General features: G+C 40.1%; 1 protein-coding gene across 2 annotated transcripts; it reads left to right on the top strand.

Moving 5' to 3' along the window:
* Window positions 1-1,432: 1,432 nt before the first annotated feature.
* Window positions 1,433-27,878, top strand: tbc1d23 (TBC1 domain family, member 23). Of its 2 annotated transcripts, XM_026918854.3 has the most exons (19): window positions 1,433-1,572; window positions 12,506-12,620; window positions 13,102-13,207; window positions 14,175-14,379; window positions 14,561-14,684; window positions 14,860-14,984; window positions 15,105-15,151; window positions 17,775-17,878; window positions 18,270-18,392; window positions 18,561-18,653; window positions 19,289-19,459; window positions 19,847-19,889; window positions 20,106-20,212; window positions 20,532-20,671; window positions 22,049-22,093; window positions 23,941-24,029; window positions 24,129-24,264; window positions 25,064-25,258; window positions 26,514-27,878. In XM_026918854.3, the coding sequence occupies exons 1-19, from the start codon at window positions 1,535-1,537 to the stop codon at window positions 26,596-26,598; spliced, it is 2,091 nt and encodes a 696-aa protein (XP_026774655.3). In that variant the 5' UTR covers window positions 1,433-1,534; the 3' UTR covers window positions 26,599-27,878. The 2 variants fall into 2 exon arrangements, with proteins under 2 accessions (XP_026774655.3, XP_026774664.3); XM_026918863.3 differs by lacking the exon at window positions 22,049-22,093.
* Window positions 27,879-27,889: the final 11 nt, after the last annotated feature.

Below are 27,889 nucleotides of genomic sequence, written 5' to 3'. Positions count from 1 at the left end.
TATCTGGCACAAAGACATTAGCAGCAGATCCTTAAGTCCTGTAAGTTACAAGGTGGGGCCTCCATGGATCAGACTTGTTTGTCCAACACATCCCACAGATGCTCGATCGGATTGAGATCTGGGGAATTTGGAGGCCAAGTCAACACCTTGAACTCTTTGTCATGTTCCTCAAACCATTCCTCAACAATTGAATACCAGGACCCAAGGTTTCCCAGCAGAACATTGCCCAGAGCATCACACTGCCTCCGCCAGCTTGCCTTCTTCCCATAGTGCATCCTGGTGCCATCTCTTCCCCAGGTAAGTGACGCACACGCAGCCAGCTGTCCACATGATGTAAAAGAAAATGTGATTTATCGGACCAGGCCACCTTCTTTCATTGCTCCGTGGTCCAGTTCTGATGTTCACCTGTCCATTGTAGGCACTTTTGGCAGTGGACAGGGGACAGCATGGGCACTCTGACAGGTCTGTGGCTACACAGCCCCGTACGCAGCAATCTGTGATGCACTGTGTGTTCTACCACCTTTCTATCATAACCAGCTTTAACTTTTTCAGCAATTTGTGCTACAGTAGCTCTTCTGTGGGATCAGACCAGATGAGCTAGCAATCGCTCCCCACAAGCATCACTGAGTCATGGGTGCCCATGACCCTGTCGCTAGTACACCTGTTGTCCTTCCTTGGACCACTTTTGGTAGGTACTAACCACTGCGTACGGGAACACCCCACAAGACCTGCTGTTTTGGAGATGCTCTGACCCAGTCTTCTAGCCATCACGACTTGGCCCTTGTCAAAGTCACTCAGATCCTTACGCTTGCCCATTTTTCCTGCTTCAGACACAGAAACTTTGAGAAATGACTGTTCACTTGCTGCCTAATATATCCCACCTCTTGACAGGTGCCATTGTAATAAGATAAACAATGTTGTTCACTTCACCCGTCAGTGGTTTTAATGTTATGGCTGATCGGTGCATGTGTGAATGGTTCCCTGCGATGGACGGACTAACATCTAGCATGTATGCCCAGAGATAGGCTCCGGATTAAGCTTTCCAGAGAAACAGGACATTTTGGACAAATGTCCTTCATCAGCTTTACAAGCAAAGTGAATCATATGGTCTGGTTTAACATCCTACAACTTTGCTTGCACAGCTGATGAAGGGCCAAAACATCCTGTTTCTCTAGAAACGGTGTCTTACTTTGTTTAACCTTTACCACATGTGCATTAATTACTTAAGTACACTGCAGTTACTTCATGGTATCCCTTCATTCATAATTAAGATGACAGCCAGATAACAGGTCGGAGTTTAAGGTTAAAGATACATTTCCCAGATAAATATATATAGAGATATTTGTGTAACTTATGTGGGAAAACTGCCATTATTACATATTTTCACTGCGTCATTTCAGTAATTTATTTGCTTGTAGTTATTGCTTACAGAAGACAAGCCACAAGTGTGAAAACACTCCAGTGCACGGCTGTGGTCGTTACGACACCGCTGTGCTACTTTACGGCTCGGTGTGACGTGGACGTCACCACAGCAATGGCGGACGCTGTAGAGGAAGTACTTCAAAGCAGCTGGTAAGCGAGCGATGGTTTATCATTTTTAATCCAAAAAAGAAATGTCAAAGCGAAATTATACCGGTTAAAATATATATGGGGATAATTTATCTGTCTTAAAACCTGTCAGTAGATTACGCTGGACTGAACGTGTGAAAAATAAGCAGCGGTATGGTGCTAACCTGCTAGCCTGGCTTTTTCGAGGAGCTGGCGCTCGAATCCAGAACGGCTCTCTACCGAACATGTAGTGCACTATAAAGTGTAAAAGCCAGCCTCTGTGTTATGTTTTGAGTAGTGCACTTATATAGGGAGTATCGAGTCATTTGGGATAGAGCCATTGTATTGTTAGCAGGCTTCATGAACTCAGAGGGCTTCCACATACAATTTACACTCAACAGCATTATTTTGACGCGTTGGTCTTTAACAGTCGTCACTTTTAGTGCTAGAGCTCACAAGAAAACTAAATTAGCTGAATTTATTGTCGAATTTAGATAGCTGTAAACCTAATGTGCTGTCTGGTACTGTTTAAAGTAGTCGAGAAATGTTGTTTTAATCTATTTTACTTAGTTGTATGTGTCTCAGGGTAACGTCAACGCAGGTGCAGTTAGTGGCTGTAATTATGTGGGATTTGCTTCACTAAACAGAGGAGTGTTTTTCTAAACAGATGCTGAATATGTCCGTCTCTGATGTGTGTGTATTATGCTCGATGTGTCATCGAGGCAGGATGTGTTCGAACTGTAAGAAATACTACCAGTCAAAGGTCTTTGTTTTATCTCTCCTGATCACAGGCCTGTGTTTTACTCTGCTGCTTTTACAGAAACATGATCTATTAACTGTGTGCACAAGGAATGATGTGCAGGACTTATTCTCTGTTTAATATCATCTGTGATTTATTCAGCAGATAGATAGATAGATAGACAGATAGATAGATAGATAGATAGATATACTCTATTGATCCTGCCATGGAAATTATGTTAGAGCAGCATAAAGAATAACAGTAAAATTAAAAGCAGGACTGCTGATCCTGAAAAAAAAAAAAACACACACACACACTGAATAATAAATCAAGATATGTACAACATCAAAAAGAGTAATAGTAATAAATAATAATAATAATAATAATAATAATAACTTTAATTTGTATAGCACCTTTAAAAGTTTACATCAAAACAAAACACAACAAAATGAACCAAAACACAAGTAAGCAACACAAACAACAAAAACAACAAAGCAAAAAAAATGATGCATATTATGAATGAATATGCATAACGAAATAAAACCAGTAATCAAGTAAAACCTATCCTAAAGTAAAATGTTTTAAGAAGAGATTTAAAAATACCTAACGACTGACTCTCCCTAATATCAACCGGGAGAGAATTCCACAGTTTAGGGGCAGAGGATGAAAAAGCCCCGTCACCCATAGACTGAATAAATAATAATAAATAAAATTAAAAGAATAGCAATAAAAACAGGTGTGCAAAAATGGCAGTGAATAATATGTACCACATATGTATGACAAACAGTATGTACAGATGGTTGTGCAGTAAGGTGTTCACGTATCACACAGAGATGAGAGATGAGCTGTTGTACAGTGTTATGGTGAAAGGTAAGAATGATTCCATCACTCTGCCTGAACGATACTTCTGAGCATGTAGAGCAGTATCAGAGAGCATAGTTATTACAAATGAGCGCAAGGTGTTGTGAATTGCGCACACACAAAGGTATGAGTGTGCAGAGAAACAGTTGTGCATTGGACCACTTCAATTCAGTGAGCACTGAGACATGCGTACTCACCACAATGACTCCAAATGACTTGTGGGTCAACAATGCCCTGTTTAAACACTATAAACATAAATCTTAAACATAAAACTCAGCACAAGGAGTCCGTTGCTAGCAACTAATATAAAAAAAGTTAAAGCAGGGGCATCCCGTCTTTTCCGCGAAGAGCCAGTGTGGTGCAGGTTTTCATTCCAACCAAGCAGAAGCCACACCTGAGTCTATTGAAAGCCAAGGTCAACTGATTAAACAGGTGGAATCAGGTGTGGCTTCTGCTTGATTGGAATGAAAACCTGCACCACACTGGCTCTTTGTGGAAAAGACTGGACAGCCCTGAACTAAATAATCATCATGTTTCATGATGCCCATGCTGACGTAATACTCAGTAGGTTACTCATTTTGGTATCAGTGTTGACGACTACCAAAATACATCGATCTTCGGTCTGAAGAAATGGTAACGATGCATCCTTACTAACATATATGAATGTACTGATTTATCATTTATACTGTTATAGGGCTGATACTATCAACTATACTGATAATGTTGATAATGTTACCCAGAACCTCTGAACAATTAAAGACAGGTATATTAATATAGTGACAGTCAGTGTAATGTACCTGTCACAGAACTGTCACATCTAATGCTGTCAGATCTTGATTTACGTCTTCATATTCCCACATATTTTTAACCATAGCCTAATTTGTCAAGATGTACTATAACACTAACATTTAACTTACAGTGCATTCAGAAAGTATTCAGACCTCTTGATGCTTTAAATAATTTCTTTTCACATCAATCTTCACTCTATACCCCGTAATGACAAAGCAAAAACAAGATTTGTGATAACTTTGCAAATTTATTAAAAAGAAAAAAAACCCCTGAAATATCACATTGACATAAGTATTCAGACCCTTTGCTCTGACACTTGAAATTTAGCTGAGGTGCATCCTGCTTCTCTGGATCATCTTTGAGATGTTTCTACACTTTGATTGGGGAAGTAGCCAGCTAGCTTAGCATGTAGGTTCTGTGGCTAAAAGATTCCATGTCATGCAGCTTTTTTGGTAAGATCACAAACCAAGCTCATATATAATGCTCGATAAATCCTTTAGTACTGAGGACGTCTGTTTAAACTGAAAATTGACCCAAGTGATCAGTCTGCCATGCGTGATAATGATAGTTGCGTATTGGTATAAGGTCTGATGCTCGCCTGAAACTCTAGGTCAGGATGGGATCAGATGTGGCACTTTCTAATTCAGTCCAGTGAGTTATTTTATTCCACGAACATGTGTAATGTTGACTGACATGATATAGATTGTGCATGTGATCTTTCTCGTCTCTAATACATCACCATCTCTATGATGTTTTACGTAACTTGGCTACAGAAATATGGAGAGAATAGCTATGTTACTGTGAGGATATCAAAATTCAGCGGTGGACAGATGAGTTGGTGCCTGGGACAAGCAGATATTGTGTCCATGGTATTAGGTTTTTATTTGTAGTTGCCTCGAGGATACGTATGTTCAACACCCAGAAAAAGAAAAAAAAAGCTCCTACTAATTATTGACCTTTGCCAAAAAAATGTTTATAATTTAATGTGTACGTTTAAATCTGAAAGCTTTCGAATTCCACCACCTGCTGCATTCGCGGCGTGTGAAGGATGATCTTATCCGCAAAGGGCCGGTGTGGCTGCAGGTTTTCATTTCACTCAATCAGGAGCCACACCTGCGATAGTCACGCAGCCATAAATGAAGAGCATGCTGCTTAATTGGTGTTATTTTTTCTAATGATAAAAAGTATTAGATCAGTGCATAGCTGAGATTCAAGAATTGGTGTTTTTGTTGGCTGAGCTGGAGGAAATGCTGATCTCTGCACCTCAGCCCATAGACTCATCGTTTCCTTTTCCTGTTCTGCTGAATACAAACCCAGGAGTTCTCTGTTGTACACAGACACTAGTCGGGAAGATTCAGAGAGACTGTCTGAATACATAACATTGGCATTATCATCATTATTTTCTAATCATATCATCTGATTGTAGCTGGATGTTATATAAGAAGATATTCTCTCAACAAAAATGAACAGGACAATATCATCATCACACACTGGAATGATGTTTAGCACAGTTTAGCACAATGGCCCACTGGTCTTGTATGTAATAGTTATTAGGCTTATGGAAAAGAAAGATGTTCATCTATCATCTTAGTTCTGTCTCTTTAAAGCTGGACGTTTCACTGTTAGGTGAAGAATTGTGCTTTCACATTTTGCTTATTGTGAATGGCTGGAATGTTGCCAAGTGACAAATGTGATAAATGACAGCCATATAATCTAAAGGACAGACCACAATCTACAGAACAGACTGTTTCTGTTTCACTTGTACAGTATTTCAACTTCTTTCATCATTTTTTTGATTAAGATGGATTGAAGGCTTTTGAACACATCTTTCTTCAGTGCTGGAATGTGTGATGAAATGACTCGTTCCAGGGACTGGTTAATAGTTCTGATTTGTACACACCTCAGCAGAAACTCACTTCATCATACTGCCATTTATAACAGACGATGCCTTTTTAAAAACCAGCCTCCTTATTTAAAATAATTTTTAAAGTTTGTTGGGTTTATAGTATAATCATTCTTTAGAGTTAGACCCACAAATACTCACCTCTTCAGAAATGGCTGTGAAATGTGTGATATGATTCATTCGATTCAAGTTCAGACCTGCCTGAGTGGTGTTTTGGTGAGATAGCCCAGTGCATATCCTGCATTGTTGCTGTCCCTAGCATTTTCTTGAAAAGATTTCGGCATTCCGGTTTTTACCTCCCCCCCCATGTATTGAGATACACGGAGCCAGCCACTAAATCTTTTCAAATTGCTGCTCATGCTATGTGACAGGACTAACTGCTCTCTTACATGATCTCACGGATGCTGGTGATTGGTTATGATTGACAGCAGAGAGAATAATGTCATCCCTCCCTCCCAGAGAGCTAGAGGTGTGTGCAGGACTGTTTTGTTCATCCTGAAGGAATTCTGACCAATCCCACAACTTATTTTTCTTTGCCCCCTGTACACTCCCATGATTTATGTCCTGCAAGCTTCATAATAAAGTAAGAACTTGCTTGATTGCGCTACTTCGTTTTGTCTCGGTGCAAACCTTTACTCCTGGCCACGGAATTGTAGGGGTTCAAACTCACAATTTCACAAAAGGGTGAACAAGTTTCTGTTACTCTTTGCTCTCCTGGGTTTTACTGCAATATTAAAACCGATTTTGAACAAAAGTATAATATATATATATAAATTGTACAGTAGCCTGTGGGGATCTGCTCTATGGCCATTTCTTATTGGAAACAGGACATAAGCCTGGAGTGACAGGAGCGTGTTGTTGCTTGCTGTGTTGTGTGAAAGTAGGGTTAGGATATCTTCTGAAATTCCCATGCTGATATAGACACCAGTGGGATCAGATAGACTGTATGACAGGTGTCATCAGTTAGATTGGACCTGAGGCCAAATTCTGTTTACTCTTTTATCCAGTGACCCATTGCTTCACATCACGCCCTTAAATAATGCTTATTACCATGTTTTAAAGAAGAGTACCAACATTTGCAAAGTGTTTAATACATTACATTATTTGACATTTTTAAAACAAGTCTTAAAACAGAACTATTTAGACCTGCATTCATATGCTACATAATGTACTATATACACTATATGGGCCAAAGTTTGTGGACACCATCACACCTGTGGGCCTTCTCCAAACCGTTGCCACAAAGTTGGAAGTGCACAGTTGTATGAGATGTCTTTGTATGCTGTAGCGTTACAGTTTCCGTTCACTGGAACTAAGAAGCCCAAACCTGTTCCAGCATGACAATACCCCTGTGCACATGGCAAGATCCATAAAGACATGGTGTTCCAAGATTGGAGTGGAAGAACTCGAGTGACCTGTACAGAGTGCACCATTAGGCTTCTTAAACAGAGCTCATACACATTATTCTGCTGGATTAAATAGTCAGAATTTACTGCATTTCAGACCCATATTTCTACTTTCCTCAAGAAACTCTTTGATTATATTTTACCTATTTGCATGGCTACACTTACTGACTGAGGCCCAGCTGGCTATTTAACTTGACGTGAGTCAAGGGATTAAGCTGCTCAGCTGCAGTTGACCACAATCCTTTATAGGATTTTGTGGACACCTGGCCATAGAACTCGTGCGCTTTTTTAATATCCCATTCCAGATTTAGTCCTCCTTTGCTGTTATAATAATCTCCACTCTTCTCATAAGGCTTTCCACTTGGAGTGTGGCTGTGGGGATTTGTGCCCATTCAGCCACAAGAGCATTAGTGAGGTCAGGCACTGCTGTGAGGAGAGGAGGCCTATTGCACAATCACGATTCCAGTTCATCCCAGAGGTGTTCAGTGCCATTCAAATTCTTCCACTCCAACCACTCAAACCATGTCTTCATGGAGCTCGCTTTGTGAACAGGGGCACTGTCATGCTGGAACATGTTTGAGACCCTTAGTTCCAGTGAAGGGAAATTGTAACGCTACAGAATACAAAGATGTTCTATACAATTGTGTGCTTCCAACTTTGTGGCAACGGTTTGGGGAAGAACCACATATGGGTGTCCACAAACCTTTGGCCATATAATGTAAGTACAACCGTGGTACTTTAGGTCCAATTATGTACTTTAAATCACTTAACAGATAACCAGTAAAGGTGCAGAAATGTACTCTTGAGGGTACCATCTTAGCAAGAAGAACTTTTTGCCATCCCAGATAGTGAAAAGTGAAAGTTCTGGGGCTAAAGCCATGTAACACTAGATGAGGGGCTGAGAAACTTGCAGGTCTAAATTGGAAAAAATTTGACCCAAACATCAGTCTATATCAGCGGTCATCATGTGACAGACCAGAGAATACTCAGTATAGTATTTCACAGGAGCGAACCAAGTACCTGGGGGAAAACAAACAAACAAAAACAGAAAACTTACCAGAGCCAATCAACATATCATCACAATCATCACATGGGAAAAAACTGGCCATAGTTCAGCGATTCTAGTTTTCTAAATATGAACCATTGTGGCAGCTTGTGGCAGCTTATATGCGTTTATTTATGTAAGTTAAATTTATTTAGCTGAAAGCAGCTCACTGGAACAGAGACTAGCTACAGGACTAGAGACATTTTTTCAGAAAGTGGAGAGTTTTCAGATTTTCTTGGATTTGTCATTTGATTTAAATGACAACATAGCTTGTTTAAAAACATTCAGTAGTAGTTCATGTGCATGCTGTCTAGATTCACAGCGTATCTACGCTCGGCCAGATCACTGTGCAGTCACTGTGTACTCACACCCATGCTCTTCAGACGAGAGGAAATGCAGATGCTGCCACATCCTTTTTTTGGATGGTTCTGTTGTGCTATAGCTTTGAATCTAAACAAGCTGAATTTCCACTGTTGCTCCATCAGCACTGATTGGTGTCTGTGCCTTCGGAAGCCTATGACAGCATCTATTTTGCCATCTTTCAGCCACACTATGATGGTGGAACAAGTATGTGGACTGTGAGTGATGGGCATTGTTTTCACAACAGAAGGAGGGATTCTGTTTGTTTGTGCGTGACAAAGAGCCAGAAGGTATGTGGGAAGGCAGCGCTTTGTTCGGAGAGTTTTGTTTAGCCCAGCGGCTGTCTGGCAGATGGTAAATCATTTTCAACCCAGAGACTGTCTGCATGTATTCAGCTTTATGTGTTGTTGTTTAAAGCCTTTCCATCTGATTTTTTTCAAACCAGTATAGATTATCTAGAATTTTCAGTATTTATGTTATTTGTGTATTACTGACATCTCAGTTTGTCTGTTTTTTTTTTTTTTTTTGAGGTTTCCGGTTAAAAAAAAAAAAAATGATATTAGCAGAGTCACATAATATGACAGGCTACAGACTAATTTCTAAATATCACCCCGTCACTGCAGAAACATTCCAGGAAGTGCCAAAGTCTCGGGACTGTCCCAACTGCATGCTTGTAATTTCTTGCCCCCTCACAGTACTCAATGATGTCATCAAAGTACAGGCTTGAAGAAGGACCATAGGGCTTAGATCACCTATCAGTTATTTTTACATAACAATTTAGCTAGTTAAACTCCTTCAGCCAGTCGCACCAGTAGAAGCTATTCTCTGTCTTAGCGTAGTTTGAACATAAACAGCCACTTTTAAGTTTTGAAGTTCAAACTGAAATATACTGTTTGTAATGGCACATATAAATGTAAGCGATCAAAGGATAAACTAGAAATAGGCTATTTGTATGTCAGGCAATGTGGCAAACACTTTCTGTGGCTAGCTTCAAATTGAGCATTGAGCATTCAGCATATTCGGATTATGTTTGAAAATGCTTTGGTTTGGTTCTAAAATGCCATTGTTCACATGAGAGCCTAATCAAGACAAGTACCTAAAGTACAAATACAAGAGACCTACAACTCGAGTCACCAGTTTATTGCGAAGCACAGTGTGCTTGGATTTAGTTAAATGACTAAATCGAGAGACAGTACTTGCTTAATGTACGGAAACACTGTTGCATCATGTTTCTGATTGTCTGGTGTTGGTGAAATATGTCACAATCACTTTACTCCCTACTAGTTAATGAAACGTCACTGAGCTAGTTTTAAACAAATTACTCTAAATGTGGTTTAGGACTGACTTTCCACCCTGACCTCCAATCAAACTTGCGTTCAACTAGTTCAACCAGCTGCTGGCTATTGTCATGCTTTATCTGTGCTGGAAACAGGGCTGGACAGCATACACCATACAACATATTTAATAAGAGCCAGAGTTCAGAGGAACCAACAAAAAAAAAAAAAGGAGCTTAGGAACTGGGGACAAAAAAACAACCTGAATCATACAGTTGACTGTGAATTTCTTGTTGTATCATATCTAATCTACATTTGATTGCCATTTGACGATTGTTGCTGTTACCAGAATAGCAGCTATAAGGCATGAGCTTTCATGACAAATGAATGCAACCTTCACGATCCTGAATCTTGTGGCCAGAATAGTGTACAAAAATATTAGATGCTGTTTGACCTGTGGGCGAAGTGTCTGAGGCTGAGACTAATTGCTGACCCATGTTGTCTCTCTATTTTTAGTGACCCATGAAATCTATCTGTGAATCCACTGCTTTCATGCTTGCGTGTGTTCTTGTTCTCCCTGAGATCCTAATGAGTTTTTGTCTTATGCTTTCTGTTTTGCTTTCCTGACCAATTTTTGTGTTTATTGGATGTTCCATTATAAAAAAATTTGCCTTTTTCTTTTGTCAGATTCTAGACTGAACTTAGTGCTGGAAACAAGTACCAATCATTCTGATGTGGCCAAATATGTGTGTTTTCGTTCCATACTGATTGTCACGGGTTAAATGGAGTGTAGTGTAGATTTATTAACTTCACACCTGCATGTGGAGAAACATGATCCAAATACAGCCTCTGCATCGCCCACTGAATCCAGCTGATCCCTTATTGCTGCTCAGCACTAGACCTTGTGTTCTTCTGTCATGCAGACATTCACAGCTCTTGCATACACCTACAGAAAGTCAGAGCCCATGCTCATCCTGTCTGACTTTCCTCAGATCTGCATTTGGTGTTTAACCGCTGGATTTTATGAGATGCCGTGGTCTCTCCCACACATCTGTCATTTCTTGTCTCAACCATTTTTAGACTATTTTCCTGAGGCTGTTCTGATGAGTAATTGCATTCGCATCTGCACATCAGACATTTTTGGTCAGTACAGATTAAGTAACCCAGATTTGTCATACATTTTGATTGAGGGCACTGGTTGAATCCACATTGCTTCAGTCTTTTGCTTCCTGCAGGGATTGCATGAGTTCCATTTGACCTTTTAGCTTGAGTAGGTCTCTGATCTCAAGCTGTTCAGGTGCCATTTAACACCACTGACCTCAATCACTGTCACTTTATCTGCTGAAGAGCACCTATACCATCCAGAGCTGCTGCTTTCTCCTTCTTATCTGTAACAACACAGCAAGGTAGTCCGCAGTTCTATCAGCTTGCTTAAAGGCTTGGGTGTGTGTGACTCTTAGCACTTTTGGTACACTGTGGTACAATAACAAATTTACATTTTTTCCCATTGTCTGTTTCTAAGTAGTCTCACAAGTCAGATTTCTAGCATTCACTAGAGTTTGACATGACTGACTGAAGATGACTAACCACAGACCTTTTCCTGTCACTTATCAGCACACTTGTGAGCAAAATTTGTTGTTGCTAATTGAAAACAGACCTGGAACAGCTAAGTGCTTCAAACATAACTCCTTCCTTATTTTTAAAGATGGGATTCTGTGAACTATTTTGTGAATAGTGACTATAACTTGCTCCAAAAAGCTCATTGTGTCACATCGTTCAAAAGTTTTTTCGTGTGTATTGATGGAGAGCTGAGATCAGATTGCAGTCTTTAAGATCCTGAAACATGTGGCTAGAAAAGTGTACAAAATACAGGCTGTCAGATGATCTGTGGCTGAAGCGTCTGAGCCTGAGATGAATTGCTAAGTGAGTCTGTGAGTTTCCTCCATGGCTCTTTACCAGAGTTTGTGCTGTTCTTGTTCTCTCTAATGTGAGTTGTTGTCAGAGGAACATAATGAAGACATGTTTTGCTCTCTAATTTTAGATCTGAATTTGATGTTCTATTTAATCATTTATTTAAAAATGTAAATAATACCTTTTTAAATGTTTGAAATAACACTAAAAAAGAAGGAAAATGTAAAAGTGATCTGTAAAAAATTTAACGTTTTACAATTTACAAGTCAGTTTCCTATCAAAGTTTGTAATTGTTTTTAAAAAAGATTGTCTATTTTAAAATTCTTTAATGATGAAGTGCAATAAAATACTATTGTCCCTAAAATAATCATCTCACAACTGAGCTAAATAATAGAAATGATCATTTTAGGCCTTATTATGAGGTGCTAGTATGAAGGTTTTCTTCATTCTGGTTATTGAGTTGTCTAGTATTTGTAAATTGAGATGACTTGTATCATCTTAGAAATTACTTTAAGATTATACCACTAGTTCTGTCACCTTGCCTTACTAAAACTTTTGCTATAATGCACTTATTATTAATTTTTGTAGGACTGTTCCTGATTGTGTGTGTGTGTGTGTATGTGTGTGTGTGCGCTCGTGTCCGTGCGTGTGTGGGTGTGTGTGATGCAGGGACGAGGACCTAGCCGAGGCTCTGGACTCTGTAGGTGGGGATCAGGATGCTGAGAAAGATGGCATCATTCAGGTCCAAAACCTGCTGCCTCCTCAAAGAGCCAAGCTTTGGATGGTAAGTGTGTGTCTGTGTGTCTGTGTGTGTCTGTGTGTGTCCTGCACTTAACTCATTTATGAACTGCTACATAAAACTAATAATGTAGCTAGTTCCAGATATCACAGGCAGCTTGTGTAAAAGAAATAAAATGTATGAATAGTGTATATCAGCCGAGTGAGAGGCTGAGCAGGTGAACACTGTGTGCTAACTCTGAGTGTGAGAGATCTTAACAGCAGCTCCAGCTGCTCCCTGAAGGACACTGAGAGCTGCCGTATTGATTCCACCCTCATTAATGAAACTTGAGATGGCCTCTGTGGGCAGAGCAGAGATATACTGTGATCAGCAGCTTTTTGGTCTCCTCCATAGAGGCTCCTTCAAACGTAGCTCAGTATCAAAGCCCTCATCCATGTTTTTCTTTCTCTCCTCCTGTCCCTTTATCCTGTCCTCCCTCTTTGCCCTCCTGACTAATGCTGTATGATTCTCTTTCCCTGTGTTTCAGATTGCTCTAAATGTAGCAGGTAAAGGAGACAGTTTGTCCTCATGGGACGGGGCTTTGGATTTACCAGAGCAGACGCTCATACACAACCGAAGCCAGCAGCTCATTGGTGAATAACCGCTATCACTTCATCTTTATATCATGCACCTATGGTTTTACTGTTCTGGTTGTTTAATGAATAATCACTGCTCCTGATTGACACATACGTGACACATATTTCCTCACCAGGATATCTGTGCATTTGTTATTGATTTAAATTTGTCTAGAAACTTGTGCCATGCTTCCAGAGTACAAATAGCATTTCAGTGAGTTGTTTGTTTCCGTTCCATATGAAGAACGTAATGCCGAATAGTGCGCACTCACATTTTTCGATGGTATGTAGCTATCCAGCAACATCCATCAACGCCTGACGTTCAGTGTGAAAGGAATTCAGTTATTACACATCATTAGGCAGACTGACTGTATTTACCACTGGATATGTTAAAGTGGCTCCTTACCCAACATCATCTTTCCAGGAAGGACACCTAGGCAAGATTAAAAAGTAAATAAAAAAAACATTCTAAAATTATTTATACGTGACCTTATATAATGACACTGCATGTGTAATCTTAAAATCATTTTTCATTTGTGAATATTTGTGTGAATTCCTACAAATTTGTAACTGTGAGTCATTTTTATAACAGATTGTGGAATTGCAGACATGTACTTGCGCATAATCCTAAAATGTATTTATGTTATTTTAACATTTTCTACACTGTAAATTTCTTTCTTCAGTTATTTGGAGGTAAGAACCTTGTAAGTAACATCACACCAGAATGGTAATAAGAAGTATGAAAGTGAAGTGGGTGTGTAAAGCCTCAATCCACGTAGCACTGCAACTGACTGCATCAGTTAGTTGACCCAGAAAAACAATTCCAAAAATAGCAAGTCCCAGGCTTCAAGTACAGGCCCAAAATGACATTGAAACACACACACACACAAAAGGCAGAAAAGGATCATTGTGTCTGTTTGTTTGGTGTCTCAAAGAATTTCCATGCCTGAGTTCTTGACCTGTGACCCCTGATGTGTGTGTTTAGATCAGCTGGGCCTTCCTGCAGAGGAGGGGCGGGACCTAGTGGGAGATGTGGAGGCAGTGATCACTTTCTATTGTAAGTCAAGAAATGTGACGTTCACAGCTGAACTCTGCTGGCCCAACCTGCTCAAACCTCTTCTGGGCCTCCAGTTAGCCCGCAGCGACCTCTACAACTGCTTCTACGCCATCATGAATAAGTACATTCCCAGGTATGTGTGGTGCTAGAATTTCAGGTTAAACCCATGGAACCCTGTCTCTACCAGTTGCAAAAATCTGGCATGCAAATCTTCTTAACTTTGTCCAAAAGATGAAATAGTGTTCATGTATGTCTATGATGATGGTTATGCTCCGTTTCCGCTTCCTTAACCTAGTGCAAGTCTCTGTCTGTAGGGACTGTGTAGCAAAGGGGCGCCCGTTCCACCTGTACAGACTGCTGCTGCAGTACCACGAGCCTGAACTCTGCTCATTCCTCGACACCAAAAAGATCACACCAGACTGCTATGCCATGAACTGGGTCAGTATATTAACTTCAATCACAGTGGCCATTATGGATTAGACTGATTTACACCTTTGCTATAAAAAAATATATGTGGCATAAAAGCACCAAATAGCACTTAATTTTGCACTGTAGTGTGAGTAGCATATTGACCCCTAAGCTTAAGTGCCATGTTGTCTCTGTGTCTCTACAGTTGGGCAGTCTGTTCTCTAGCCACTGTCTTCCTGAGGTCACTCAGGCCTTGTGGCACATCTACTTCCAGCAGGCCGACCCCTTCCTCATCTTCTTCCTTATGCTAATCATTCTTGTCAATGCCAAGTACGTGTCTCCTCACTATGCAATTTTTATTATTTTGCAGTTATTTGAATTCAGTATAATGATTCAGTATAATGATGTGCTGTTAAATAAATGTTTTTTTTTGTTTCCTTTCTTATCTAGAGACATGATTCTTTCCCAAGAAGGAGACAGTAAAGAGGAGCTCATAAGTGAGTTGATGGTCTAATAATATTCATAGTATAATAATATTATGACCATACTTTAATGTTTGATCTATGTGTATCTTTGCATGTCTTGTATACTTTTTGGACAATTTGTTGTCCCATATTCTCGTCTCAATGCTGAAGAGTTCATTACCACTAAGCAGGAGCCACACCTGGCACAACTTATCTATCTTAAATACCAAGACCAACTGAAGTTATCAGGAATATTATCTGTTGCATGTTGGTGGTGACTTCTAACAAAAGCTTTGACACGTTGCCTTGCACTGTGGACTGAAATCCCTTGACTGTTTACTGGAAACACATTCATAAAGGAACTCCAGGGGAAGTTGTTGAATTTCCATCAATAAACAATTAAATAGGTGACTGCATAAAGCATATCAAAACTACAACTGTTACACTCTAATGGTAAAGATCATAGGATGAGACAGACATGAGAAAAAGTCTTACTAAAGCTGCTGTTATGTATATTTATACTTTCCAGTACCAGAGCAATACTGAAAAAGGTTCATTCAGTTATTTATGTTTTCCTGAAGGTCTTGTTGTGTCCATGTGCCATGGGACCCACACAGCTGTGTTAGGTTATTAAAATCTATCCATAAATTCTTCCTGTAAAAAGTAGCTCTGAAGGCAGGTAGCTCTCCCAGCCCTTAAAGGATGACATTCTAGATATTTAGTGCTTATATTACAAATGGCTTGTACTAAAGAATTCATAAAAGCATTCTACAAAAATGTGTTTTGCATAAATCACAGACGTCCATTATAACACTGGTTTTTGTTCATTTCTCAGTACATGGTAATGTATTGAAATTCTTGTCTGTGATAATCACACATACACTACGAGTGCAATATAAAGAGATTAGGTTTAAACAAGTACAATGAAATGTGGATCCTGCTTGACTTGCAGCCATACTGTAGCTATACTGACTCTTATTGGATAACATTTGACACCATTTGACCTTGAGGATAATTATTCTGTTCCACTTTAAGCAATTTTATGAATGGGACTCTTGAATCTGGAAAAAAATTTTGAATCGGTATAGATATGAACCAATAACTGGTTCAATACAATGTACAATAGAATATAATGCAGGATGTTTTTACCATGCCTGGCAGTGGCATTTGAGTCAAATAAGCTTGTCTCCTCGTATGTGTAAACAGAACCCAGTAATTCACGATGTTATGACTTCCGTAGCATGGCTTGCTGTCTGCAGGATCACTGAGCCTGTTGTATATTTATTGCGGGTATTACTTCCTTAAGGGTCAGGAACAGAGGTACCTCTCTTGGCAAGAGAGTGTATACTTGCAAGAGTATCACACAGTTTATAAACAAGCATGTCAGCTCATTTATATGTGAGCTGTGTGCAGCATGGCTTTACGTGCAAGGCTTCATCAGCCTGTACTACTAATACAGCAAGCAGTCTCTTTACTGGGGGCATTAATTTCAAGCCTAGGTTTTCTGCATCTGTGTAAGTCGCCTGAGAGCTTATAAACATGCCTGTGAGCTCATAAATGAAACTGCTACATTGTGGAATAGTCCAGTTACTCGCTTAGATAAACGTACTGAGAAATAGCTTAAGCACTTGTCCAGCCATTTTGAGTGGTGGACCCAGCTTTAATTTCACCAAGGCAGCCTTAACACCAGTCTATTGCATATACATTGCTGTGACGTTGCTGTGCTCCTGCATTACAATCCAATCTTCAGTCTGCTCCTATGATGAGCTACCAGCACTCCACGCTGAAATGGGCCTTGAACACAGAAAATGAGATGGCACATCAGGTCTTGTCCTGGTGTGTGAGGCAGCTTTATTAAGCTCCCTCAGGCTCTGTACTTAATTGTGCTGTTGCAACAGTACTTGCATTTGGCTGGTGCCAGCTCCTAGCACATCCAGTTTGCATTCTAACGTGGTAAAGGCACTCGCTCCTCCTCTTCTGCCCTTCTCTGTACCTACTGCGGCAATGTGCTGTAGGATCTTGCCACCTTCTTTCCAGCTGGCTCTGCCTGCTTCACTCCTCTGCTGTGTCCTTGCAGTGCAGTGTGATGACTAGCCAGCAGTATTTTCATAGCCTGAGAGTCATGGCTTGCCCGTCACTAATGGCATTGCATGCTGCGATTAGGGTAAGGCTCTGTAAGTGCTCATCACACATGTTCAGGTACCAAAGAGTTAGGGAATTGATCATGTCCATTGCCCAACTCCATCAGGGTTTGGCAGAACAAACATCTTGCCATGAAATATAGAAGAGTTCAGACAAGTTCTAAACAGACTTTTAAAGGATATGAAATTAGTACTATGCATCCATATGGTCCATGCTGCTACACGCCAGCTCAAATAGAGCACATATTTTGTTTAGCAACACAGTCAATCATTGGCAAAGATAGTAGCCACAAGTAAACTTCAGAACATTTTGAAGGGAACTACCTGGTGGTCTAGAATGAAAGGAAGTAGAAATAAATAATTTCTGTGCTATCATAGAACACTTTTTTTAATCACAATATCATGTTCATAAACATTTCTGCTGTTATAATATGAAAACTGATTATAAGAGCATACCTAATTGTGAACATGTCCAGTGCAGTTGTGTCTCACTGCATGTCTGTCTGTATGTTTAGAAATGCTGGAACAGTCACCTACCTTGTTGGAGGCTGAGGACATTGAAGATCTGTTTTCACTTGCACAGTATTACCAAAGCAAGACGCCCCTCTCTCTCCGAAAGGTGAGTTCAGCACAGTAGCAGAATTTATATATATAAATTCAAAAATATTGCATTAACTGTTTAGGAATTACAGCCATTTTTTTGCAGAGTCCCTCCATTTTATTATGTATATGACTATTTCAATGAACAATTAGTGTGCTGTATAGTTTACAATATTGTGTTGCTGTGAATGTATAGATTAAACTACAAAGTGTGTAAGTGAGAAGACAAGTCAACTCAGATAATGTGTAATGTGCAATTTAACCAAATGTAATATGCAATTTATTATTATAATATTTTTATGGTGCAGAGTAAAAAACCCGGACACTGCAAAATGACATAAGAAGCTAAATAGGCACAAGACACAGCAAAATAAAGGACATTACATGTACATTAATCTGTATGTGTGTAGGAGAACCAGAACCTGTTTGGCAGCAGTCTGGTGGCTCTGAAGGAGGAGGACATGGACCTGAGTCAGGCTCTATGTCTCCCTGTCTCTGTACCTGAGATCCTGCAGGCCAATCAGCTCCAGTCTGTGAGTAGTTCAACTTCTGGCAGTCAGCTCTATCCATTATAAAAAGCTCTCTCCAACAGCTGCATTCCAGTATATGTGAGACATGTTGCTGCAGTAAACCTCAAATCTCTTTACTCGTCAGTCGCAGAGTAAGATGAAGTGTGTGTGTGTATGTGTGTGCACTTTCAGGAGGGAGTGCGCTTCTTTGTAGTGGACTGTCGACCAGCAGAGCAGTACAACGCTGGCCACTTGTCCACCGCCTTTCACCTGGACTCTGATCTGGTAATATGCTTGTTGCTGTTGTAGATTCTTCTTTGTAGTGTTTCTTGTTCTCGTCCTCCTATTTCTTCCTGCGACACACTTCCTTACTTTTTCTTCTTTTTTCTTCTTCTTCTTTTATTCTTCCTTCTCATTTTTCTCCTCCTCTTCCTTCTTCTTCAGCTTCACCTTTTCGTTGTTTATCATATTCTTTGCCTTCTTCTTCTTCTTTCTTCTTTGCCTTCTTCTTTTCTTCTTTCCTGCTGTCTCCTCCTCCTCTTCCCTCCTTTTCTCTTTCTCCTTCTCCTCCTCCTTCTTCTTTTCTTTTCTGCTCTCCTCCTTCTCCTTCTCCTTCTCCTTCTTCTTCTTCCTTTTCTCTTCCTCCTCCTTTTTCTACTCTTCATCTCCCCTACTGTCTCTTTTTCCTCTTCCTCCTTCTTCTTATTATTCCTTTTCCCATCATCCTCCTTATCCTCCTCTTCTTTTCTGACATCCTCCTCCTCTTCCTCCTCATCCTTCTTCTTCTTTTTCTTTTTCCTCTTCTTTTTCTTCTTCTTCTTCTTCTCATAAAATCCCTCAACACATATATAAAGTATAAAAACGTAAGGCTTTATACTTTGCCGGAGATACACCTCTCATCGTCTTCCTGCCTTCCTCAGATGTTGCACAATCCGTCCGAGTTTGCTCTGTCTGTGAAGTCTCTGCTGGAGACACAAAAGCAGTCTCTGGAGTCGGGCTCAGTGGCCAGCGGTGAACATCTGTGCTTCATGGGCAGTGGGCGTGAGGAAGAAGACATGTACATGAACATGGTTCTTGCTCACTTCCTGCAGGTCAGTCACAGAAGTGTTTCTTCAGGTTTGAGTCAGATCTAAAATAGAAAAAAAATGCTGTTTTGACACAAAGCACAGTTACTGGTAGCTGCTTAAGCTGATTATTTTCTTATACCAGCATGTCCCAATTTGTTGCATTGCTCTTCCACCATAGAAATTTGGCAGTGATTACAAAATTTATATCCTGATGATCTCTGTATTGCAGAACTAGAAGCTGTCCTACAGTCGCACTCCTTTTTGTGCCTTTCATGCTGCATTTTACCAGTGTTAATGATTATAATGATATTGTTCAGTGTTGTGCTCATGTGCTGCGTTAAAAAAAAAAGAAAATCAAAAAGGAATCAAAGAAAAATGAATTGCTTTTGTTTCTTTTTTTTTCTTTGGTAGAAAAACAAGGAGTATGTCAGCATCGCTAAAGGTGGATTTATGGGTAAGTAGATGCAGTGTGTCATCACAACTATTACATTTGTGTTCAAACACCTGTCACTGATATTAGCAGAAAGAAATCCTATGACTTTGAAGTTTGTGATCCTCTCCTAGGCTCTCACTATCACTCAGGCTTTTTAGTTGCAGTGTGTAAATACAGGTTTTTCAGCATGGCTGAGGACTGATGAGGGCTTTCTGCTGTGTTTTTGTGTGTGTTCAGCACTGCAGCAGCACCTGGCAGACATTAACGTAGAAGGGCCAGACAATGTGTATGTCCATTGGATAGTCAGCACTTCAGGATCCCACAGCAGCCTCAGCTCAGCAGACGTGAGTTTGGTGTGTGTGTGTGTGAGAGAGAGAGAGAGAGAGAGAGAGAGATCTGTTTCACTGCAGAGTTGTGCATTTTCAGGTTTGTTCTGATGGGTACAATGTGCGGGCTGTTGTGTCTTCTGCTTGAGTAATTTAATGACCATAAATGCCCTAAAATCTTTCCATCAATCATCTACTGGGAGAAGGCGAACATCACTAAATAAGTGCTTTACTGCCATCTTGTGGATCTTACAATTATGGCAGATTCTTTGCTTTTTCCTTGGCACTGATTGTTGCAGTCTATTTACTGATTAAATGCAATCTGTCTTTCAAACAGGGGGAGCTGAATATCACAGGGGATGGCAAAGGCGTCAAATCCCTTGTCAACAAAATGACCTTTGCCCTTAAATCCAAGTCAGTTAATGTGAAAGAGAAAGTGATCAGCTTTATTGAAAACACCTCAGCTCCAGTGGACAGGTGAGAAACTTCACACATCTCAGTGTCTTAAAGTAGCCCTGAACATGTCATTCTGAACTATTAACCTCATATATCATGTTTGTCATTAATAATCAGTTGTTTAATATGTTTTCATTTACAAGCATCTACTAAATCTGTATACACCACTGGACCCATTAAAATGCAGAGATCTATGCATTTGTACAAGAATATGCATTTTGGAAAGATTCCCATCTCCACTTGCTATCCCAATAGCTATCTGGTTAGTTAATTGTTGAACCAGTTAATTGTTGAACCAAAGTATGTGGACACCTGACCATCACACCCATATGTGGTTCTCCCCCAACTTGCTTCCACAAAGGAAACACAATTATGTAGAATGTTTTTATATGCTGGATCATTACAATTTCCCTTTACTGGAACTAAGAGGTCCAAACATGTTCCAGCATGACAATGCCCATGTGCACAAAGCGAGATCCATAAAGACATGGTTTGCCAAGATTGGAGTGGAAGAACTCAAGTGGCAGCACAGAGTCCTGACCTCAACCCCACTGAACACCTTTGGAATGAACTGGAACACCGACTGCACCCCAGGCCTCCTCACCCCACATCAGTGCCTGACCTCACTAATGCTCTTGTGGCTGAATGAGCACAAATCCCCACAGCCACGCTCCAACATCTAGTGAAAAGCCTTCCCAGAAGAGTGAAGGTCATTATAACAACAATATAATGGTGTTCAACGAGCACATATGCGTATGATGGTCAGGTGTCCACATACTTTTTATCATATAGTGTACATAAGTAGATCTATATAGTTTACTGCAAAGATTTGTAATCCCCATGGTGTCTGGGTAGAAAATGTATCATTTCTTGGTCCCCAATCACCTTTCAAGTGTATCTCTTAATTGGCTTGAATGAAAACCTGCAGCCACACTGGCCATTTGTGGATAAGATTGAAGACCCCTGCTCTAGAGACTTGAACAAGACAATATATGATACAAATGTCAAGAAGAATGAGCAAAGACTAGCCAAGCAATCTGGTGAATATTTGAACTAATTGGTGGGCATACAAGTTATATGTTTTTTTTTTTTTAAAACACGCACACACACACACACACACACACATTCAGGGGTTTGTTAACTCCCAATGCCATGTTTTCTTACCTTTTCTTTTTTTCCTGTTTAAAGTCTTAATCAATTTTCCTTTTATGGAATCATTTGTAGTCCTTTATGTAATTGTTGCTTTCTAGTAATCCAACAGTGTTATAAACTGATTTCAAATAATGTCCCTGCATGAAACAATAATAACCTTTGTGTGGTTAATACTTTGGTTAATAATTTGCTGCAATATGTGTGTTAATTTGCTTCTTTACCCATGCCTCTGTTATTCCACACTAGACTATCTTTCACTCTTCCCTGGCCAGAGAAGGGGATACCTGATCGGTAAGAGCCTGTTCCTGTCTGTCTGCCAGCATGAGCGCCCCAATGCCCATGCAGGGTGGCACTGCCCTGTTTCACTCACTGCTGAAGAGCAAAGGGCAACGTTCAAGCACTGCTTACTTGCGCATGCACTGTAGCAGACTAACACTCATGTTCATGCATTAAAGTTTAGAGTTCTTCTCTAGCAGTACAGTCATTTTCAAGTTTATGCTCCAGGTCTGTCTTATGGTCATGGACTTTATTCCTCCTAGACTGTGTAGTGCTGATTAATTACATTTACAGTTGATCTCCTGTTGTTTGTCTTGCACATCTACCTGGAGGGGGTTCTTCCCAAGGTTTTTTTTTTTTACATTTTCCTCTTCTCTTATGTGGAGATTTCCCTTGTTTTCATGTAGAATTGTTAAAGGAATACTTTGCTGAAAAACCACATTTGCACAATTTTCCACATTCCCCAAATGTGTGGCGACCTGGGCAAACCCTTCCCATTTGACAGCTGATATCTGTTTTAGACATCTTTATGCTTTAGAGATGTCTATGCTTTAGGTAGACTGACTGTTTTTACCACCATGCTTGCTAAACCGTCTCCTGACCCAACCTGATCTTTGCGGGAAGATATCCAAGACAAGGTTCAGTAGTAAACAAAAAAACAACCTGTTTTGGTGAAGAATTTTCTTAGAGTAAAATTTTATGCCAGAACCAGATTTTTCATCTTTTTATTTGGCTGCTTTCTAGAATTCAGGCTCAGCAACATCCAGTGGCTTTTCCCAGTCTGCCACACAAATGTACTCCATCAACCAAGCTATGTTTGGTGTTCATTGCTACTTTACTGTTTTGATGGCACTTTAGTTTTGCACTGGAGCTATGAGGACAATATAGCTTACAGGTAATGGTGGTCTTTTCTCACTCAAAATCTCTCCCATAAATAGATGGCTGAGTTATAATATCATCTAATTTAAGGTCTGTGCTAACATCGTTAAGCTCTGTAAACTCATTTTTAAATTAAACAATTATACATTCTCATCAAATTCCTTTTAGATAATACCAGTTTGTGTTAATGAAAGAAGTGATTTGGTTGTCCAAGATGGATGCCCTCATAGTTTTACAGTGCTCAGCTCAACTGTTGTTCATATTCACAGATTATTCATAGATTACAGTAAGCAATAATACTGTGTCTTAATCCATGCAACATGACTAAGGGAGAGATGCTGTAGATTACATGTTAGCTGAAGTGCAAAACTAAAGAAGCTAAAGATCAAACATTTGGGTTGATGTAAACTGAAAAATTTTACTTAACAGTCAGATTCGATGCTGTGAAAAACCTCGACTGAGTGACGTAAAGCTTGCACACATTTCTGTTTAACAGGACGTAAGCTGAAGTATCATGTCAGTCACTGTGGCTGTGCTAATACTAACACACATCTTGTGTCCCTCTGTGTGTGTTTAATGCAAAAGGCTCATACAGTGTGTCCCATTCACAGTGTTTTCAGGCATCCTTCGTTGCTGACAGTGTTACTGACCGGATGATGACCAGAGCTGTTGGTGCTCAGGTGTTTTAACCCTCTTGGAGCCAAGTGAACATCTTTAACCCTGATCTGTTAAAGCAGACCTGTTTTGTCGTGTCTGTCTCCTGCACGCTTTGGTTATCATCTCAGATATCGTTGCTTCTTTTTTAACCCGCCTCTTCCAACTAACATAAGTTATCTTTTACAATCCTAGATATGATTTTGTACTGCCGCCATTTGGAAGTGTGCACAGCTGCTGAATTTTATGATAGTGTGCATTTTATTTGTAGCTCCAGGGTGTGTGCGTTTGGTCTGAATCTCTCATTCAGAGTTCGGTTTTCACCACAGGCATGTGAGCAGCAGTGACAGAGTGGGTAAACCCTACAGGGGCGTGAAGCCTGTCTTCAGCATCGGCGATGAGGAGGAATACGACACGGGTGAGCACGTTGAAAGGAGATGTAGAAGAAAACATATGTTAAGATATTAGACAGTGTGTCATGATACTCCTGCCATCTTCATCGTCGTCCTCTTTTCAGATGAGATTGACAGCTCTTCAATATCAGATGATGACCGCAAAGAGATAGTGAACATACAGACATGGATTAACAAACCAGATGTGAAGCACCACTTCCCGTGTAATGAGGTGAAAGAGACTGGACACATGTTCCCCAGGTGAGACTTGAGCTCTATATGCTCACCACTGTGAGTGTGGTATCTTCCTGAGTCCACTGCTGGGTGGCGCACAGGTTAGTCTTGCTGCCTCCCTAGTTCGGTCCTGAGCTTGAGTTACTGTCTGTGTTCTCCCTTTTTCCTCTCCCATGTGGTCCACATTTTCCAGTATCCTCCACCTCCCAAAAACAGGCCAGTAGGTGAATTGGTGATTTTAAATTGATTCTAGGTTTGAATGTGTATGTGAATGGTGCCCTGTGATGTACTGGAGTTGCATCCAGAGTGTATTCCCACCTCATGATCAGTGTTCCCAGCTCCGGATCCACCATCCTCACCATGACAAATCACTTACTGAAGATGAATGAATGAATCAATATTATATGACACAATTCCACTTGCACATCTCTGTTGTCTCATAAACAGAAAGAATTCAGATAACAAGGAAGAAATGTCATTTTAAAGTGCAGTATTGTCATTGATTTAGTGAATTGATAAAGTGCTGCCAGATATTGAGTCAGTGATGTCCTCACTACTGCTTTCAGTCAATAAGCACAGCCTTTTTCTCTTTCATTAATAAACACAGATATAATATTTGAGAAGTGTAATAACAGAAGTGTATACTCCTTTTAATAAATGATGAAACAAAAGCATGGTTGTTGGTTTTGGGCTCTACTGTAATTCAGTGAGGTTACCGACCTACCAAGTCTCCCCCAGCAAGGGTGCCAATAATTTTACATGTGTCTGTATATGTGGCACTCAGTAACCATACTGGTTGTAAGCTTTATTGTTTGATCTTCCGCAGCCACCTGCTAATCACAGCGACACACATGTACTGTCTGAGGGAGATCGCCTCACGTAAAGGATTCGCCTACATCCAGTCCAGACAGGCGTTAAGCTCTGTGGTGAAGATCACCTCGAAAAAGAAACATCCCGAGCTAATCACTTTCAAGTTTGGCAACAACAACTCTGCTGGAGTGGAAATTATGGCTGTAGAACGGTAATTTGCACAAACAGGGTCATGTTAAATATTCATTTCAAAATAAAAAAATTGTTCTGAAGTAGAAAAGCAATATACAGGCCACTTTTTTTGTTCAAGTGTCATTAACACATCAGGTGTTTTAATTGCCTCTGATGACTCTTTTCATACAGTATGGAACAGCATGATATGATGAATAATCCAAATCCAGAGCTATCCATGCTCTGAAGAAGTGCTTAAAAAAAACAGGGCTTCAGCACCCTCTATTGGTGTAGTCTGGTGTGTGTTTTGGTCCTGTTATATTGCTGCAGTTCAGCACTGTATTGTTTCTTGAGCTGAAGCTTTAGCTGCAGTCTATAGCATGGCTGTGGACTTTTCAGTGTTGTATGAGTGCCAAGCTAACAGTAAAGTGCCTTTCTGCCTTATAAGCTCCCTGTGACTGCTGCAGAGGTGCCAATATCTATGATTTAGCTGTAGCATTTATGATTTTGCTCTTGCTATGATGATATAGGAGGCACCTGAAAACCAAACGCAAATAAATTTAATCTGAGGGAAAAGCTAATTCACTGAAGGGGAAAGGACACAGGACGGCACCCATTTGCTTCTGGGTGAAAACTCGTCCGTCTTGTGAGCCAGTAGAAAGCAACAAAGCAGGACTGTGGTGTCTATGGTCAGTTAAAAAAAAATTATTTTGCTAATTATTAAGGAATGGTCAAACTGGAATTTTACCTCGCTCTGCTTTTTACTCTTGCTTGTTGCACATCTGTATGAAAATTAAAAATGAGCTGTCTCGTGAACAATGATGATGTTTTATGGTTATATAAAACAGCATGTTTTATATTTTTAATGAAAAATGAAGTTTTATAGTAGTAGATAGTAGTAGATATTGTAGTTGGTAGATTTTATGTTGTTTGTCCGAGCAGAATGCATCACGTTATGCTACATTAAGAGCAAAAGCGTTGAGTTGCACCCGAGTCACAGACCCTCCACCAAGAGAGATATTTGGATAAGAACAACTGAGAGAGAGAGAGATGCCCAGGTCAGATAGCAGAAGGTCTGTAGTGTGCTGGGACACTGTCATTGTGTGGATTTGGATGTTTTGACTGCATTTTTGTCAGATGTGTTGATGGAGCAGTCTAAAAATGCTCTATGATGACCCATGCATTTCCCTTTTTATTCAAGACCTACATTACCTACTAAAAAGTGCACACTCACATACACATTATTTAGAATTACTTATTCATTCTTGACACATTCTGTGCTCTCTGATCTGCAGGTATTTGATCCCTAATGCTGGTGATGCCACTAAAGCCATCAAGCAGCAGATCATGAAGGTTCTGGATGCTCTGGAGAGCTCATAGAGTCGCTGTTGCTCTGAGGCTGCACTCCGGCTGTATGCAGTGAGACTGCCATGACTAACACAAGTCAGCACAACTGTGCAGAGGCATAGTCTTTCTTTCCTTTCATCCCATTTCTCTCTCTCTCTCTCTCTCTCTCTCTCTCTCTCTGTGTGAACGGTTTCCTGGGACAGTACTGACATTCAGTGTTGCTGATCACATCCATGGGAGACACTCAAGATTTCAACAGAAGCCGTCATTCTGTTTAGCCTTTGGCATTTTCTTCTTGTCCCTGTCAAGAAAATCTACCCCTTTAGGTGTAAGGTTGGACTTGTCGCCTCAGTCTGGATGTCTGTCAAGCCTTAATCCTGTCGCTAATCCACTGTTTTTTATGCGAGGGACTCAAAGGCAGAGCCTGCGGTGAGATAAAGGACTCAAGCCTTGAAATGCTCAGTGTTTCATTCATCTTGTTTAATTTATGGATATTCTCATCATTCAGTCGTTCATTTAATCACTGCAGTACACTTTTGATGAGTTCTGTGCATATTTATCCGAGCAGTATTTATGCCTGCAAGTTAAGACCGCTGAATCGATGCCGTATTTATATTTGAAACTGTTGTGGAACGTAGTGGAGCACAAAAGTGATGCACAGGTGATGTTTGTCACCATGCAACATCTAACACATGCACTCTTCAGTCGTTCCCACGTATGTCACTTAAATAACTGATCTCGTAAATATAATTAACTCAGAAATGAGTCATTCCTCATGGTCTATGCTTGCAGCCTTAAAGCAGATGTGAAAGTTAAGAGAAGCAGTCTGTGGGTGAGTAATATTTGTATATACTGTAAAACTGTACCTAATGGTAGGCTCTGGAAAAATTTATTTATGAACAGACACTGAGAACGCTGACGCCACTAATAAGAGCAGCCTCACTGAGGATCATGTTTTGTAATTAAAATATTTGACATTAAAGTCATGGTTTGATGTGACCAGGATGATAATAAAAACAAATGATACAGCAGGCCACTGTGACCCTTTATCATAACTCCTAATCAGCGTTTTGAGTGTAAACACATGGTTCTGTTTATGAACTGACTCATAGACAGAACCATGTTCTGTGACTCATAGGACAGGTGAAGAAAGAATCGACAGGTGAAGAGAGTTCACATCGCTGGTAAATTCATTAACCATTTGCTTTACAAACAAATCTCAGCTTTTCAGCTTGTATACATTTTCTGTTGAAACAACATTATTGTTCTTTGTAAAATTTTTTGTTTTAATAAATTTATAAGTAGCCTACAAATTTGTTTGCTA

This window comes from Pangasianodon hypophthalmus, chromosome 2 (assembly GCF_027358585.1).
Source record: "Pangasianodon hypophthalmus isolate fPanHyp1 chromosome 2, fPanHyp1.pri, whole genome shotgun sequence".
Classification (NCBI taxonomy): Eukaryota; Metazoa; Chordata; class Actinopteri; order Siluriformes; family Pangasiidae; genus Pangasianodon; species Pangasianodon hypophthalmus.
Note: the sequence above shows the minus strand (reverse complement) of the source record. Positions and strands in the feature narration are given on the sequence as shown.

Bases quoted from the DNA above. Each gene is read 5' to 3' on its own strand.
- tbc1d23 (XM_026918854.3), top strand. From the start codon at position 1,535: ATGGCGGACGCTGTAGAGGAAGTACTTCAAAGCAGCTG. The intron at 14,380-14,560 runs GTATGTGTGGTG...CTCTGTCTGTAG, and splicing joins ATGAATAAGTACATTCCCAG to GGACTGTGTAGCAAAGGGGC. The intron at 17,879-18,269 runs GTGAGTTCAGCA...GTATGTGTGTAG, and splicing joins CGCCCCTCTCTCTCCGAAAG to GAGAACCAGAACCTGTTTGG.